The sequence below is a fragment of the Salarias fasciatus genome (assembly GCF_902148845.1).
Source record: "Salarias fasciatus chromosome 7 unlocalized genomic scaffold, fSalaFa1.1 super_scaffold_4, whole genome shotgun sequence".
Lineage (NCBI taxonomy): Eukaryota > Metazoa > Chordata > Actinopteri > Blenniiformes > Blenniidae > Salarias > Salarias fasciatus.
Window position 1 is genome coordinate 24,990,796 of NW_021941229.1, and position 17,374 is coordinate 25,008,169.

A 17,374-nucleotide genomic window follows, 5' to 3' on the forward strand; every position below is an offset into this window, starting at 1 on the left:
AATACAGGGACAGACTGAATCATGTGCTGAACTAAAACTGATGTTCAGCTTTTTCCAGTAACTCGTGTCGATTTTCCAAATGAAGAAATCAGTGAAGGTATTCTGCGTAAAATCAGACAAAAAGCCTCTGTCTTGTCATAAATTCAGCACATGAACATGTCATTCCAGGCTTGTCTTCATCTTTGAAGTTTCTAACTGTGAAATAACTCATTTTTTAAAAGGGTAATGCATGTTTTAACCGCTAGGGGGCGCCAGAGCTGTTCATGAAACTGCTGCAGTGTTGCTGCTCTCAGTGAGTTTTTCAGCTTTTCTTTTAAAGATGTGATAAATTTCAGACTTCAGCTCTTGAAGTCCTTTCAGGGAAGATTAATAGAGAATGTCGCGGTCGCCATGGCGACAGATGAAATGTTTCCGGGGCTTGTTTTGTGTCTTGTTTGGAGTCTTTGTCTTTGTGCCAGCGGAGTCCTGGAGCGTCTCTTGGGAATCTTGATCGTTTCTCCTTCGCTCCTTTCTGCTCATTTTCCACTTTTTTTGTGACTTCCTGCTCCTACTTTAGATGATTTGACATCTTGTTGTTTTTAATTTGTTTTTTGTAACATTTTAGGGTCTTTTAGTGTTACAGTATTTTTCTTTTTGTTTTCCAACCTCTTTGTGTTAATTTCATTCAAACTTTTGTGCAGATTTTCAAAATGAGTGTCCTTTCATATCTATGAAGCCCACTTTTCTTTTCATTGTGGTTGTATTTCTTCATTTTGCAAACCTTATGGGCTTTTTTAAGTTTCATTTACACTTTTTCATGCAGTTTTGGATCACAGGAGACTTTTTAATGTCTGTTTTTGAAATATTTTGGCTTCACTTCCCTTCTATTTTTGCATCTTTAATGTGATTAAACATTCTCTTCAGATTTGTCTTTCTGCTTTTTCTATTTAAGCTCATTTCATCCATTTGTCTTGGTTTTTATCAATTTTTCACACTATTTTTAAATAGATCTTTTGGCATCGTTATGGTCATTAGTATATTTTTAGGTTTTCTAGGAGTTTCTTGTGATTTTCTTTGATAATTCTCACGTCCTTTTATGACTTCTGAGTTCTTTTTTTATCTTTTGAATTTCCTTTTAAATCCAAACTTTCTATTTTTTGCTGTTCAGAGGGGCTTTTCACATGACAGTGCACATTCTGAACCAGTCTTTGATTTGGTTACTTCTCCTTTATATTGTTTAAGGAACATTTAATACACATTTTACCCTCAACTTTTCAATTCTATATAAGTTATTATCTTTCTTTGGAAAACATTGACCTTAATTTTTCTTTTTCGTTGTAATTCCACAGTAATTTTTAATGTCTTTGGACCAGAGTTTTGTCTCTAATGTGTGTTTTTGTCTCAGTTGTGTACTTTTTGTGCCAACAGGCTTGTTTTTTTTTTTTTTTAAATATGCAATGCCTTTTCTTGTCTTGCCAGTCTTCTTTTTTAATCTAATGTCAGTTTTGTGTTTTTGTTGTTGTTTGTTACTTGGTCTTTACAGTCAGTTGTTGTCTCAGCTTGTGTAGTTGTGGTATTTTGTTGTATCTCTGCTCTCATTTTTGTGTCTGGTGTTGATTTTTGTGTCTTTGGAGTAGTTTTCGGTGTCTGTGGTGCAGTTGTTTGTGTCTTCAGAGTGGCTCTCTGTATGTTTGGGGCAGTGTCTTGACTCTTTCTGTGCCTCTGCTGTAGTTCATCTGAGAAGTAGTTTCTTGTTTCTTAACAGTTTTTTTCTTTGGGTAGTTTCTTGTCTCTTTGACATGGTTTTTGAGTCTTTAGTGTAGTTTTTTGTGTCTCTGGTGTAGTTTTTGTGGCTTTGGTGTAGTTTCTTGACGTTTTGGGTAGTCTTGTGTCTTGTTGACATGGTTTTTGAGTCTCTGGTGTAGTTTCTTGTGTCTCTGTTGTGGTTTCTTGTGCTTTTGGGGTCATGTCTTGTCGTTTCTTGTCGATTCAGTATGGTTTATGAGTCTCTGGTGTCAGTTTTAGTGTCTTTGGGGTAGTTTCTGTCTTTGGGGTAGTTTTTATGTCTCTAGTGTAGTTCTTTGCTTCTTCTGGGTAGTTTTTTGTTTGTATCTTTGTATCTCTGCCAAGTGCTTTTGGGTGATGGGCGCCACCTAGTGATGGAGGCGCACAAATAATTCTTGGATTCTTAATAACTTCCACAGGCCACCTTCATCCACACAACAGGCCAGAGATGAGAGACGACTTGAAATCATGTTTCGAATAAAATACAATAGAATAGAACAGAACAGGCTTTTGTTGTCACTTTTACAAAAAAAAAAAAAAAAAAAAAAAAAAAAAATCATTTTGGCACTTTTCTAGCTCTTGGCCACTACGTGATGTTTGTCTTGGTAAAATAAGAACATTTTAGATTCTTTTTTTTTTTTAATGCAAATCACCCAAAAAGTGTTTAATATCTCTGGTTTTCGCCTCTTTCCAGTCCTGTCAGGGTTTTTATTTTCCTCTGCTGTTCTTCATCCGGCTCCCCTCGTAATGTCGCGGTAGTTTTGTGTGTCTTTGTGGTAGTTTTGTGTGTCTTTGTGGTAGTTTTGTGTGTCTTTGTGGTAGTTTTGTGTGTCTTTGTGGTAGTTTCGTGAGTCTTTGCCCCGGTTCCCCCTGTTTGCCCCCCCCCCTGTCCGTGTTCTCCGTTCCTCTCCTCACAGAACACGCTGATCCGCTGCTGTTCTTCCCGCCTCCTCCCGGCAAAAACTACATTTCCCAGAATGCCCCGCGCGGCGGCGGCTGTAACCCGCAGACTATAAAACACAGGGCACAATGGTTCACCGGCTATCTACATCTATCAGGTCGTTAAAGCAGCCGGCGGCGTCGCAGACCTTCACCGCAGCATTAGGACGTTCGAGTCGGCTCTGAAGAAGCGGGAGAAACCGGACGAGGCGGCCACGCGCGCAGTTTAATCGCCTTTTAGCCAGTTTAGCTAAACGTAAACAAACAGCTGTGGTGCGTTCAGGGACACAGGTAGGCAGACATGGCAGTCAAAAAGTCCAGAGTGGCCGTGGGCTTCATCGTGGCGGGGGTCCTGGCCGTCACCTTCGGGATCGTGATGATTTTTGTGGGACCTATAATTATCGATGACCAGATCGTGAAGGTAAGCGACCCTGTCCGTCTGATTTAATCCTGATTAGTTGATTCCTGCTGAGTCAAGCGTTTAGCGGTGATGTGCCAAAGGGCTCCAGGAGCCACGTGAATGACACAACCTGTGATAACGGGCGGATGCAGGGGCAGGCGACTGCACAAAGGTGCACGAATAGGCTGAGATCGGAGGCATGCAGGGAGAGCACTCCGTGCGTGTGGAAAACCCATTCATTCAGTTAAAACACAGGTTTTGCAGAGGTACTCCACAAATCACGTTTTTCCATATAACAGATCATTAATCATGATAAACACTACTAATGAGATAAAAAAGGTTAATTTATTACTTGTATTTGTGTATGAAAAGTGCTGAAAAAATCAAATAGGTGATAAGTCTTCCATTTAAATGTTAATTCGTGTGAAATTAGGTATTTTGGAGAGTCCACATAAGCCCACTTTTTAATCTGTAAATAATGTGATTGTTCTCAACCGTAAACCGTATCTTTTTTTTTAAGTTCCACTATAATTCTAATATGACTTCCCTTCAGGCTGTTTGTGCTGACAAAGGGAAGATGAATTTAGCTGAGCTGGTGAAATGCTTCATATATACTCAAAAGTTGGTCATTTCTATTCGTATTGAAGTAAAAGTGATTTTAATGCAGGGTGTGTTGCTGGGTGATTGCAGCTGTTCATGGTGGATTCAAAAAGAACCAACATTTTTAATTTCATTAAAAAAAAATACATTATATGTTTGTGTAGCTACGTATTTTCAGTTGCCGTCCAACAGGTTGGTCTAAAAAGAGGAATTTGTGGATAAATGTAGAATTAAACTGCTAAAATTGCTACTTGAGTTTCCAATGCGTTACTGTATTTATATGTGACGAGGTGTTTTACAGGTTGTGAGAGAAGCTGAAGGTGAGAAGAAGTCAGATTCTCACTAAAGAAACCTTCCTCCTGTCTGTGCACATCATCTGGATCTGTTCATATCAACCTCTGAGTTTTTGTCAGCCTTCTTGACAGGTTATGTAATCATTTGTGAATTGAGAACCTATGGAAATATGTAGGTCAAGTGTGGAGGGAGGAGGACCCCCCCCCCCCCCCCCCCACCCCCCCCCCCCCCCTTAAATAAAGAGGAAACACTGAATGCAGTAGAAACAGTCCAGTATGTGCTGCAGCTGGATCACATTATGATGCAGAGACACAGCAGAATCGGGACTTCAGTGTTCACCACCCGATGTGCAGGAAAACTGAGTTAAAGGAGGATTTTGCAGGATGCCTGATGGAAGGGTAAAAATAAAATAAAAAAACGCACACAGACGCTGATTTTGAAAAGCATTGCGTGCAGTCAACACACAAAAAGAGGAACACAGAAACAGCGGTTATTATAGGACAACTTATCCACAAAAAAAAGAGTAAAATCAGAGCTGCAAAACTTAAAAAAACTCAAACAAGGCATAAAGGGAAATAATTGATTGGGATTGATTTACTTTTTAGCATAAAAAAAGGCTCAAACTGTTAATAAAGTAGCTATTAAACACACTTTTGGTTGAAAACAAAATTAGAATAACAGTGTATTTCTCACTGAGTGTAACGGGGTGTTTGAAGAAACGAGATAAAAACTGGAGCTTCCACTCTGAGTGCTGAGTTACATAACTCGGCTTCCTCCTCGCTGTCACTGTGAAAATAACTGATTCATGATGGAAGTTTGTTTCTCTGATCAGTAAAACTTGCTAAATGATCCAAAATGAGCGGAAAAATAATGAAAAAAAAAAGTTTCACTTTCTGTCATTTTAGAAACTGGAAAGATTGATTTTGAAATGTTTGGTCCTCTTTGTGTTAAAATGACATTAACTCATATTATTCTCTCTTTAATAGTTTTCTAATGACTTGTTTTTCGCCCCAATTAAGGGTTGTTTATGTGTCCGGAGATCAATATGTGCTGAAAATCCTTCCAGGCTGAGATAATCTGCACCGAGCTGAGTTCCTGAGGTCACGCCGGGTTGTTCTCTCCTTCTTCCTCTGTTTGCTGGCAGAACACGGTGATCGACCCCAGCAACGACCTGTCCTACACCATGTGGAAGGACCTGCCCGTCCCCTTCTTCATGTCCGTCTACTTCTTCAACGTCCTGAACCCCCAGGAGATCCTGAACGGGGAGAAGCCCATGGTGGAGCAGCGAGGACCTTACGTGTACAGGTGAAACACTCGAACACACACACACACACACACACACACACACACACTCACACGCACTCTCGCACCATTCTGTCTGAACACTCTGTCCTCAAACCCCCACATGTTTGGACTCTACAGGATTTAGTAGATGTTGATAAATGTGTGTTTCACCCAGTTGTGGGTTCGGGCTCCCCTCTAGAACAGTATGTACAGAACCAGATGTAGGTTGACCTACATCTGGCTCGTCCCCCCCCCACTGACCCAGTGGGCCGCCGTCCAATCACTGTTACATAACGAGAAGCTATAGGCTGGAGGGAGGAAAGGGGGCGAATTAGACGAACAGACTCCAAACTGCATTGAGTAACAGCGAGAGTCTGCCTGAATCAGGAAGGGGGGGGGGGGGGTGTTACGTAACGCTCTGCGTCTCAGGAGGGACTTTTGCATAAGTTCGAGGATGGAGCAGAAACTTCTCAACACCTCTTCTAAACTTCAATTGGTGTCCCTCGCGACACTGGAAATGCAGCAGCGGTGTGAAATCTTCAGTTCAGTGTCACAATCACCTTTGATTTAAACTGAAAAACAGACATTTTCATCACGTACCCGACTGACAATCACTCCGATCTCCACATGAAGCCGATTCTACCGAGCGACAATGACCGAACTCCAGTACGACAACAGATAGCAACCAGCTTCCACCTCCCCTTGTTATATTCCCCAGAACATAATTTACAGTCTCGTACCTTTATCTTTCTCATTAAAGGTGCAGTAAGCCATAAATTGAACTAAAATATCAAACTGAATACAACAAGGTAGTATGCTATTGATGAAATTGTCACTGTCTCATTAATTAATCTGATGTGATTAGCAACGAACCACTATAAATTGACTGTAAGAGTATGAGTATGTATGCAATCTATAAATATGGAAATATCCACACATTTTAATAGGAGAAACAATGAAAAGTAATGAGTGTGTGTGTGTGTGTTTTGGTAAGACTGGAATGGTAATGGGTTGGGAGGAATAACTAAACCTGTATTAGTGTAAATGTAATGTACTTTGTGTACTTTGTGCCTGGGGCCCGCTGTAAGCTTGGGTAGCTTCTTGGGAGTTCCCTTTTACAAACACAAATGAATTACACTCTTGTAAATTATCTTGTTGCAATTATATTTGTGAATAAACAGAATTGATTGATTGATTGATTGACTGTAAATGATTAAAATCATTCCCTTTTTTTTTCACCTAAAACTGAGGAGACGTTCCCTTCAGACAGTCCGTCGTCTTTGTCAAGTTTATTAATTTTTTTTTTCCCCCAAAATGAGTTGTTCCACCTTCAGTGGGCGGGGCTAGACCGTCACACTTCCTGTTTCCAGAGCCAATCATAAGCGAGTACTTACTGCACCTTGAACAGTACAGAATGACGTGGCCCGGGTCGTACCGGCGAACGCCATGCGGAATCGGCTCGGTATCTTTCAAGTTACTACTTCACTGAACTCCTGTTTACAGTTGATGCGCGCCTCATCGGTTTATGTTAGCATCTTAGGTTTATGCTCAACTGTATTGCTAGCATGCGGATGTTAGCCTGCGGTTGGTTCTGCCCGACAGGTTTGGTTTTTTGCTGAAGTTAACGAGTGAGTCGGTTTGACTCCATGGTTTAAATGAGAGTTTTGTCTCTCAGAAAGCAAGCCAGGAAGCAGAACATCACGTTCCACGATAACGGCACCGTGTCGTACCTGGAGTACCGGCGGTACTTCTTCGAACCCTCCATGTCCGTGGGCAGCGAGGAGGACGTCGTCACCATCCCCAACATGCTGGTCCTGGTGAGAACTTCGACTCTCTGACGCCCCCGTCTGGCTCGGTGGCTCCCTCGCTCGTTGGGTATGTTTTTTTTTTTTTTTAAAAAAAGGTTTGTTTTGCCACCAGGGGGCGTCGGTGATGATGGAGAACCTTCCGTTCGCCGTGCGGCTGCTCATCAGCTCCACCTTCAAGACCTTCAAAGAGGGGCCCTTCCTCACCAAGAAGGTGGGGGAGCTGATGTGGGGCTACGACAGCGGCCTGGTGGAATTCCTCAATAAATACCTGCCCGGCATGCTGCCCTCTTCGGGGAAGTTCGGACTCTTCACCGAGGTGAGTGATTTATCCCGAGGAACCCGCAGGAATGTGAAGGAGCCTCACAGATTCACTCCTGCTGCTTTACGATTTGTTGACTGAAGCTGAAAAACAAAAATGTTCCTCGAGTGGTGAGGAGCGGCAGATCGTCTAACCCAGAGAGAAGCTTGAGCGTCCTACTCTTCATGAATACTTTGGAAACGATGTTGTGATCCTTTCCCGACGCAGTTCAATAACTCCAACACGGGGCTGTTCACCATCCACACCGGCAAGGACGACATCAGGAAGGTGCACCAGGTGGACTCCTGGAACGGCCTGAAGGAGGTGAGGCGGCGGGGCGGCGGCGGGGTGGCATTTCCACTCCAGAACGTGGTCGACGGAGCGGCTGACTCTCTGCTCTCCTCGCTCACAGCTCAGCTACTGGAAGACGCCCCAGGCCAACATGATCAACGGCACGGCTGGCCAGATGTGGCCTCCTTTCATGACCAAAGAGACCACCTTGCCCTTCTACAGCCCGGACGCCTGCAGGTAGGACCTCTTCCTCCTCCCTCCTCCTCCTCTGAGTGGGTGTGGTCAGCGTCTCCTCCCCTCCCGTCCTCAGGTCCCTTGAGCTGGTGTACGAGCGGCCGGGCGTGATGGAGGGCATCCCGCTGTATCGCTACGTCGCGCCCAAGACCATGTTCGCCAACGGGTCGACCTACGCCCCCAACGAGGGCTTCTGCCCCTGCAGGCAGTCCGGCCTGCTCAACGTCAGCACCTGCCGCTACAGTGAGTCCCGCCTCCTCGCTGCAGACCAGATCGCTTCGTCTTCTGACTCCTCTGCCGACCGCTCAGGGAAAAGAGTTTAATAAGAGATCTTCAATCGTTAAGTCTCGTAATCGTTACTGATGTCGAGTTTTCATCATTTATTTATGGAGCCATACTTTAGTCAGGATAGTTTTAGCACTTCTTTTGGTGAAAATAGTAATAAGTTCTAAAATCCCTCATTTTAACCACTTTGTTGATGCTTCAAAATTCAAATGTTGGATGGATTGTTGGAGAAAACTCAATGTTGGTTGTAGCAGTTGTACCTCGGAGAGCCTGTGAATGACGGCGCTCCTCTTCCTCATCCTCCTCCTCTTCCTCCTCCTCCTCTCAGACTCTCCTGTCTTCATCTCTCATCCTCACTTCTTCAACGCCGATCCGGTGCTGCTGGACTTCGTTCAGGGTCTCAATCCCACTGAGGAGCAGCATGGCCTCTTCATCGACATCCACCCGGTGAGCACACACACACACACACACACACACACACAGAGCTAACAGCATCACATGAAGTTGTTGGCTCCACTAAAGGGTAGATATTTTACCAAAACTCCTGCTAACTGGAAGAAGAGCATCTTATGGATTGATGCTGTCCTTCATGTTATGAAGAGGTCTAACTTTCTCTGTCCTTCCGACAAAGTTAGCTTTAATATTAGCGTCCACTTCTGTCTTGTGAACACACTTGTGCTCCTCTTACAGCCGTTTGGAGTTATTTGGTATGATCATTTCTATGATGTAGAAATGATCAGTGATAAAATGTTGTGTCTGCATACTGTTGGAAGCACATAGAAATGAATGATAAGTGGCCCCAGGATTGAACCATGAGGAACTCCACATGGAATTTAGTTTTTCTTATAGAGCTGAAGTCATGAAACCCTGTTTTTAATTGAAGCCACTCAGTCCGTCCATTTAGTATTCCAGAAATCTAGTTTTCTCGTTTGTGCTGAGCTTCTTCTGAGGTGCGTGTGCGTGTGCGTGCGTGTGTGTGTATTGGCACCGAATGGGAAGCTGGTGAACCTTGACAGCTGCTGATTGTGATCAGAGGTGGACAGATTGCTTATCACGCTTGTTTTATAATTAAGTGTCACGGTCAACTGGACAAAGAACAAAACATGACTTGGCCTTTTGTCAGCAATGCTTCAAGCTCACCAGAAACTATTTTTAGTGAGGGTTATAAGAGCTTCTATCTTAATCTGATTGACAAGCAACTGTGAAAACAAAACCCCCGTTCCTGCTCAGCTGATCTGTTCCATCCGATGTGACTCACTGTTGATTATACACTACTGGTCAAAAGTTAGACCCCCAAACAAATTCTAAGCTTCAACAGATGAACACACTCGTGCCTTTCTTCACACAGTGGACATGAAACGTTCTTCCAGCTCAGCAGTTGTATTTTCCTGAGCTTTCACTGTTCAGTCCAGCTCGATGGGTTGTAGGTCTGCAGACTGTGCTCCACTCCATGCTTTCAAGCTCACCTTCTTCTTCTTCTCCCCTGATGGGACCCTGTCATAGCTAGGGCTTATCTTTTGGGTCATTATCTTGAAGAAGGACAAAGCCTTGACCCAGTAGACACATACCAGAGGGGATGGAAGGGTGACCAGAGGGTACTGTCCATACGAGAGGGTACCATGGGGTTACTGTCCATACGAGAGGGTACCACAGGGTACTGTCCATACGAGAGGATACCACAGGGAGAGGGTGACCAGAGGGTACTGTCCATACGAGAGGGTACCACGGGGTTACTGTCCATACGAGAGGGTACCACAGGGTACTGTCCATACGAGAGGGTACCACAGGGAGAGGGTGACCAGAGGGTACTGTCTATACGAGAGGGTACCACAGGGAGAGGGTGACCAGAGGGTACTGTCTATACGAGAGGGTACCACAGGGAGAGGGTGACCAGAGGGTACTGTCCATACGAGAGGGTACCACAGGGAGAGGGTGACCAGAGGGTACTGTCCATACGAGAGGGTACCACAGGGAGAGGGTGACCAGAGGGTACTGTCCATACGAGAGGGTACTGTCCGTACCACAGGGTACCACGGGGATACTGTCCATACTAGGTGGTATTGCCTTGCACTGCAGAATGTCTTGGTTCCGGGAGTCTCTCACTCAGTGCAGGCCATTGACCCTGGATCCAGTAGAAGAGCCCTTGCCCCGTTGGACAGTTGATATCACACACTGGCAGTGGCTTTCTTCCTGCAGCTGGTCCCGTCAAGCCTGAAGCTCCAAGTCATCTCTTCACAGTGAACACTGGGACTCACTGGATCAATCACCTGTCTAACAAGCTGTTAACTCCCAGAAACCTGTCTTGTGGTTCTGTTGTGGCCAGGATGCTTCTGAGTGTCTTTTTAATGGGGACAGAAACCAAAGACCAACACCTTGACTTTCTCTGGATTTCTCTGGAGGAAGGAGCTTTCTCAGTCTTTCTTCCATTAATTGTCTTGTCAACATTTTAATGATAGGACACAACTTTGTGTTGGTTGAGTATTCAGGAGGGTCTGGCACCAGTGTGTTCCGTCATTGCTTTTATGTCGACAGAGGTCATTGTGCAGAAAAGTTGGAACATTTTCAAGGCTTGATTGACCACCGTTGGTGAAGAACACATTTAGATTATTGACCCATTTGTTGTTCCCTGATATGTAGTTGTACAATGTTTTTTTGTCTTTCGAACATCACCAGTTACCTTTGTACCATTTCGAACTATTCGTTGAGCTGGAACCACTTGAATCGGGTAGTTTGAAAACCGTAGAGCGCTGGTGTTTTTAGACATGGTCCGGTTAACAGCGTGTCGTGTTGAAGAAGCTAAAGTGAGCGGAGGTGTGTTTACCTCACCTGAAGCCCCTGAAGTCAGTCCATCTGATAAAGCCCCTCCATAATCTATCCGTAAACACTTTATGCAACTGTCTTGTGTAAACTTTACGATGTGTTTGGCTGCAGCCCAGGAGGTGATAAGGTAATTGGAAATTGCTCTATTTCTCAATAATTATGAGTTAACTGATTATATTGTTTTTGATTGTGCCAATAAAACAGAGTGTCCCGATAAGGAAGCTGCTGGCGCGATCCACGTCCACGCTGATATCAAGTTAATATGTAAAGGGGAGTAATTTTTACTGGAAGCTTTTATTGAGTCACCTCGGCTGATGAAGGAATCACTTGTGTCTGCACAAGGCGTGGCGGCTCCGGGCTACATGTGAAGTCCTCCAGCTGCAGATAAACTACCATGAAAAGAAACGCGATTATTTATCGGAAATGAGAATTGAAGTGGCTTCAGGACGGGCGATTGGATAAGTTGGACCAGAGCGAGTTTTCGTTCCAGCTTCTACGTTTTCAGGAGGTGATGCCAAGGAACAAAAAAACCTGAATCAGTCCAAATGTCGATATGTTGGAAGGAACTACAGTTGTTTTAGTTTGTCTGAGGAGCTGTTAAAATCCTCTTCTACTGCTGATACAGAAGAGAATCAAGGAAACTAAAACTGAAAAGTCTAATTTTGACTTGAGTTCTTTCATCTCACTATTCTTACTTCAATTGTTCTTCAATTTTTAAAAATTCTGATTGTTGGAACTTTAGATGTGAGATTAAAATTCTGACTTTCCAACTGTAGTTCAAACATTAAGTGTGTTTTGGTTCAGACTGAATCCTTTAAAGGTTCGGTTTTCTGCAGTTTGAACACTTTCTCTCGTTAGAGTTACTACCAAGTAGCTAACGCTAGTCCCTGCTAGCTGTGTTTCTCAGACTCAGTTTATCAGTCAAGTGGTCTCTCTGTGGGAGGAGCCACTGCTGGGGGGCGGGGTTATTTCCCCACATGATGTCATAAAGGGAAAACCTCTGATTCGAGTTTTTTTATGATTTGGGACATTTTTAAACTTTCAGGTTAGATCTCTTGAATGCAGATGTTATCCACCTGATGTGGATCTGGGATGGAAAAAGCTCATTGACATGCAGATCCTTCTCGCCGGTTTCCCGCCGTATCTCCTCCGGACGTCAGATTAGCTTCTTTATCCCGGCCACATGTCCATGGCTGAGCTCTGAAATCTGGTGTCAGGACTAAACGTTCCAGAAGGAAATGAAAAGGGGGACTGTGCAGAATCAGAAATGAGTATTTAAGAAAAAAACAAAATCAAAATCTGATGAGCAGCTTTGGATGGCAGAAACACAGCAGACATATTTAGATAACACAAGAGAAATACATACAAACACATAAGTAGCATAAAAGTACACACAAAAATTTAGAGGTGAACACAGGCAAACAACTACACACACTAAATACTATACATAAGATTACACTGAATGCACTGAAAAAAGTCAAACCTAAATGCACAAACAAAAAACACTCACATGCACAAAACACTCAGAAGTCAAACGTGCACACACACACACACACTTTACAGAACAACACACATTAAAACTGAAGTAGATGCATTAAACTGCTGATTCCTCAGATTCCCGAAGCTTTTCTCTGAGTTCATCACCTCATCCTCAAACACGCCTCTGATTCCCGTTAATCGAACGGTCCTTGAACGCACCACCAGATTGGAGGATTTCCCCCTTTTGTTTGTTTTCTCTACTTTTCCTTCACCAGTTGACCAGAAATATCTCAGTTTTTCGGTTCTCATCCGTGACCTTTTGACGCCGTCCGAAGCTTCAGTTGGTGATAAATCCTATTTTTCGGCCTTTGGCTTTGAGTTCCTGGAGCCGAGCCGTCCCTGGACTCCAGCGTTTCCCTCCGGTCCTCGACTCTCTGATGGTTTTCGTCCCTGATGGTTTTCGTCTTCTCTCCCGGCAGGAAACGGGCGTCCCGCTGAACGTGTCCATCCGGCTGCAGCTCAACCTGTACATGAAGCGGGTGTCGGGGATCACGTAAGGACGAGCCGCCGTGCCGCGCCGCGCCCGCCGCATGGCATCGGCTTAACGTCTCACGCTGCGATGTTTGTCGTCCCTCCGCAGGGAAACCGGGAAGATCTCCGAGGTGGTGATGCCCATGCTGTGGTTCGAGGAGGTGAGTGTTGCCCAGAGGTCCGGACGGACCGGCGTGCTTTCCGTTTCCTGACCCGTATCGCCTCTCTTTGCGCCTCAGCGTGGCTACATCGACGGGCCCATCCTGTCCACCTTCTACACCAGCCTGGTGGTGCTGCCCACCGTCATGGAGGTCCTGCAGTACAGCTTCATCGCGCTGGGCCTGGCCACCATCGTCGTGGCCGTCGTGGTTTACCGCCGGCTGAAGGTAAGGCTGCGGCCGTGCTAACCTTCCCGTTCACTGCATGACGCATGGCGTCCGACTCGCTGGCCGAGACAGCGCCACCCTTCATCTCTTAGTGAAAAGAGGAATTATTGTGAAGCGTCCAAAACCGTCCGCTGAGTTCGATTTAATTTGGTTTTTCAATAAGTTAGAGGAGCATTTTATTTTTTGGAATAGATGCAGGAATATTTAAAGTTAAAAAATTTGTAGCACTTTTTTTTTTTCTTTTTCCCAAGTTTGTGCATCATAACTGTTTTTGACGAGATATATAATCTTTTACTCTCACAAAATACATAATATATGTAAATATGATATTAGTTTGAATTCAATTTTAAAAGTTGTTTAATCCTCGTAGGAAACTGTTGGATTACTTAGTTTTACATCAAATAACTGAAGCTGAATTTTATTGTATTTTCCGGACTTTATTTTTATGTATTATTTTTCGACATATAGAATCAAAATATAGCAATTACACACTCTCGCCACTAGATGTCGCTGTATGGTGGCTGAAAGCTGCTAAAATAAAAATCTACACACCGGAATTTAAATAGAATGAAGTTTATTTGAGAAACGTGTTATCCAAAATATAAACTGACGTCGTCTTTCCAGATTAGTGGTTAGAGAGGAAAAAATGTTAAAATCCTGTGTTATTAATCGCTATTAGGATCTCCTCTTGCTCTTCCTGTTAACATGAGTTTGTTTTTCCCCTGAAGCTAACCAGCTACCAGCTAACCCTCTGAAAAGTGCCTGTTCCTTCACCTCCATTCAGACCAAAAGCAGTAGCTCTAACGACCGCTTCAACGAGTCGTGATCCGTCACTTTCTCTCTACTGGACTTTATTCAAATCTGCAATCCACAAATAGAAGAAAAGTCTTCATCTTTCGTAAATTCTGAGCTCAAAAAGCAAGTTTAAAATAGCTTTAAATGTTTTATAACCACAGTATATGATAAAAAACCAAAGCATTGTTCTGGCGATCCGTGTCGCTGCCTCACCGAACCAATCGGTGGAGCCGACAGCAGCGGAGCCCGGCTCCCCGTCAGCTGATGCGTTGCGTAACGCCGGCGACCATAAAGCCGGCGGCGGGAGGTTCACGGGTCCACAGGCGGCGTTTTTACGGTCTGATACCCGCTATCAGCCGCCCGCCATGTTTTCACCGCCGTCTGTCCTCCGTGCCTGCAGGCGAGCGGGACGGCGGCGCTGAGCAACGCAGAGGTTCGTTCAAAAGCAACGCCGAGATCCAGAGTTTCAGTCACCAGGAAAATTTGGTTTTCTTCTTTTCTTCCAATCAGAGCAAAAATCAATGAAATGAAAAGAAAGAAATTAAGAAAAAAAAAGTATTTTAAGAAAATGTATTTATTTTAAAGAAATGTATTGATTTTTTACCAAATGATCTTTTTCAACAATATTATATAAAACAAAATTTCTTAGATTTGGTGAATTTGTTAAGAATGAATGTTTGCCAAAATTCACTTTCTCAAATTTACACACACACGCACACACACACCTTATTCAATGATTGTTGATTAATCAACTTTGAATTATGATTGAAATTTATTCAAAAAGTTGGCAAAGTGTAATAACATAGTAATAATTAAAGCCAGTTTAATATATTTGGAGGTTCATTTTAAATGTTGAGATTATAAAATCTGATGTGACAGAAAATGTGTGTGAAATTAATTAAAGAAAAAAGTGTTTGGGAGGGGAATAAATAAAGTGTGAATAATCTAGATTAAATATTTAAAAAAAAAAAGTGGAAGTTAAAATTTGGTTTTCTTTAACAAAAGATCAGGGTTCAGGTAAAAATCTTGACCTTTCCCTCCAGTCTGATCGCTTCTTCCATCTTTTCTGTCTCCTTTCTTTCAGTTGAATCACCATCCCTTCAATAATCAGTTAAAACCAATCCCGTTCACACGAAACGGCCTGAATTAACCGATCGCATGTCCTCCGAATTAACCGATCGCATGTCCCCCGAATGAACCGCACGATCGCCGTCTCCCCCCGTGGCGGCGGCTTGCTGTTTGATTTGGCTCACGTTTTCAACCGGTTTCACCTTTTAGGCCTTCAGTAACGAGCCGGTAAAACACAACTTTGAAACGCAGGAGAAAAGTATCATGGGTAATCCAGGTGGGTGAACGCTGCCGCACACTCCGACATTTCCAGACGTTCTGCTGTGTTCAGGTGTTTTCAGCGTCCGGGAGTTTCGCTCAGAAGCTCCTTGATCAGGCGAAGCGGTGAGAAAACGGTAGATGGCCTGGAGGAACGCCGTCTCCGAGGCGTTCCCAGGCGTTCCCAGGTGTGGACGCTTCCAGAGCAGCTCACCTCAGAAGACCCGTTTCCATGACGTTTCAAGAGAAAACCCTTTTGTATTGTTTTGTTTTTTATAATTCAGAACACTAAATGGATTCCATGTAAATGTTTTAATCAACACAATTTGTAATGTTTACCAAGAAATACGAGGAATTTGAAGTACAGTTTAACTTGGAACACTTCCTGGGATTACCACTTCAGAAGGGGCGGAGCTTTTAGAATTCCTGTCACTTTAAAAACATCTCCAATTACATCAGAAGGGGCGGAGCTTTTAGAACTGAACTGTGCTCTAGAGTTTGGACTTCTGAAAATGTTTTGAATTTATGAATATTGTGTTTTTTTTCTGATCTTGGAGAATAAACCTGAGTCTTTGAAGGTTTTTAAAACAAACTTTTTTTTCTTGTGCATTTGACAGAAAAATAATGTCGCTGGCGGCGCCGCACCAAATCGAAACTCAAGCACTTGGGCTGAGGAGGACGACAATGACGAGGAGGACCCTCTACTACGAGACACGAACTGACACACACACACACACACACACACACACACACACACACACACACACACACACACACACACACACACACACACACACACACACTGGACTGGATGACGACCGACTCCTTCCTGCTCCATTGAACTGAAACACTGTAAAGTTGATGAAGCTCGCAGCCAAAGACTCTTCTCCATTTATTATTATTATTTTTTTTTTTGTCAGTTTTGTTTCTTCTTCTACGTGTTTTTTGCGGAGGCCGTTTCTCCAGTGACGACTGAAAACCTCTTGTTTGGTATGAGGAGCCCCAGAAAAGCCTCGCCGTCTTCCTGAATGTACTGTGACCGACCGGGCAGCAGCCTCGAGCCTCTGACTGCCGCCTGGACAGTGCCTCACCACCAACGTGCCTTGGCCTCCGGGGCAGGGGGCCGCTTCTGACCACTCGCTCATAGTTTTATATCATTAAACTCCAGGAAGAACCGAGTCGAGCGGACGCTGCCCCCTCCCCCTGCCTCCCTCGATTCCTGTATTTGTTGTTTGTAAACTACTGTCTCTGTAAAGTGTGGATGTTTGTTGAAATGTGTGTGAAGGATGCTGAGCACCTCCTGAAGAATGATGCAGGTAATAAATCATGTCTGGTAACATCTGTGGAGTTTTTTTATTCTGAATTTGAAGGTTTAGTTTAGGTTTGAGTGTTTCTGGGCTCCGGTTCAGTGAAAACAGGCCGCGTTTTGAAAACTGTTGGTTTAGGTGGAAACGTCAAATGATGCAGTTTCCATCTTGGGACACTAGTGGGAGCTGTTTGTTTTTGTAATGGAGCCATAGAGAACAACACTGACATTAACAGTGGGAGAACAGGATTGTTGAAATGTTCCATCCTTGAGCTTTAGCAGAAGAACTGTTTACTACAACTGTGTTGGGGAAAATGTAACTTTACATAGATATATAACGGCTGGATGTCTGACTTGCGCTATCGGCTCCTCTGATCACCGTGTTCATCCAGTTTAACAACTAGAACTTTACCGATTTTCAAATGGTTTGGCTTTTTTTTTTTTTTTTATCAACTTCTGAGATGTAATTATGACACTGCACACTGAGGAATAATTATAACCAAAGAGCTTTATTCACAAGCATTTATGTTAAAT

At 43.7% G+C, this 17,374-nt stretch overlaps 1 protein-coding gene across 3 annotated transcripts; it reads left to right on the plus strand.

Annotated features, from left to right (window-relative positions):
- Window positions 1-2,768: 2,768 nt before the first annotated feature.
- Window positions 2,769-16,841, plus strand: scarb1 (scavenger receptor class B, member 1). Of its 3 annotated transcripts, XM_030085314.1 has the most exons (14): window positions 2,769-3,124; window positions 5,142-5,302; window positions 6,957-7,098; window positions 7,202-7,405; window positions 7,616-7,711; window positions 7,800-7,915; window positions 7,989-8,155; window positions 8,526-8,644; window positions 12,976-13,049; window positions 13,137-13,188; window positions 13,267-13,413; window positions 14,609-14,641; window positions 15,487-15,553; window positions 16,152-16,841. In XM_030085314.1, the coding sequence occupies exons 1-14, from the start codon at window positions 3,005-3,007 to the stop codon at window positions 16,157-16,159; spliced, it is 1,506 nt and encodes a 501-aa protein (XP_029941174.1). In that variant the 5' UTR covers window positions 2,769-3,004; the 3' UTR covers window positions 16,160-16,841. The 3 variants fall into 3 exon arrangements, with proteins under 3 accessions (XP_029941174.1, XP_029941176.1, XP_029941175.1); XM_030085316.1 differs by lacking the exon at window positions 14,609-14,641; XM_030085315.1 differs by lacking the exons at window positions 14,609-14,641; window positions 15,487-15,553.
- The last annotated feature ends 533 nt before the right edge of the window (window positions 16,842-17,374 follow it).

What these genes read in the sequence shown, in the direction of transcription:
- scarb1 (XM_030085314.1), top strand. Translation starts at nt 3,005, where the DNA reads ATGGCAGTCAAAAAGTCCAGAGTGGCCGTGGGCTTCATCGTGGCGGGG. An exon ending in CCATGCTGTGGTTCGAGGAG is followed by an intron (nt 13,189 to 13,266) that starts GTGAGTGTTGCC and finishes TTTGCGCCTCAG; the next exon opens with CGTGGCTACATCGACGGGCC. An exon ending in TGGTTTACCGCCGGCTGAAG is followed by an intron (nt 13,414 to 14,608) that starts GTAAGGCTGCGG and finishes CCGTGCCTGCAG; the next exon opens with GCGAGCGGGACGGCGGCGCT.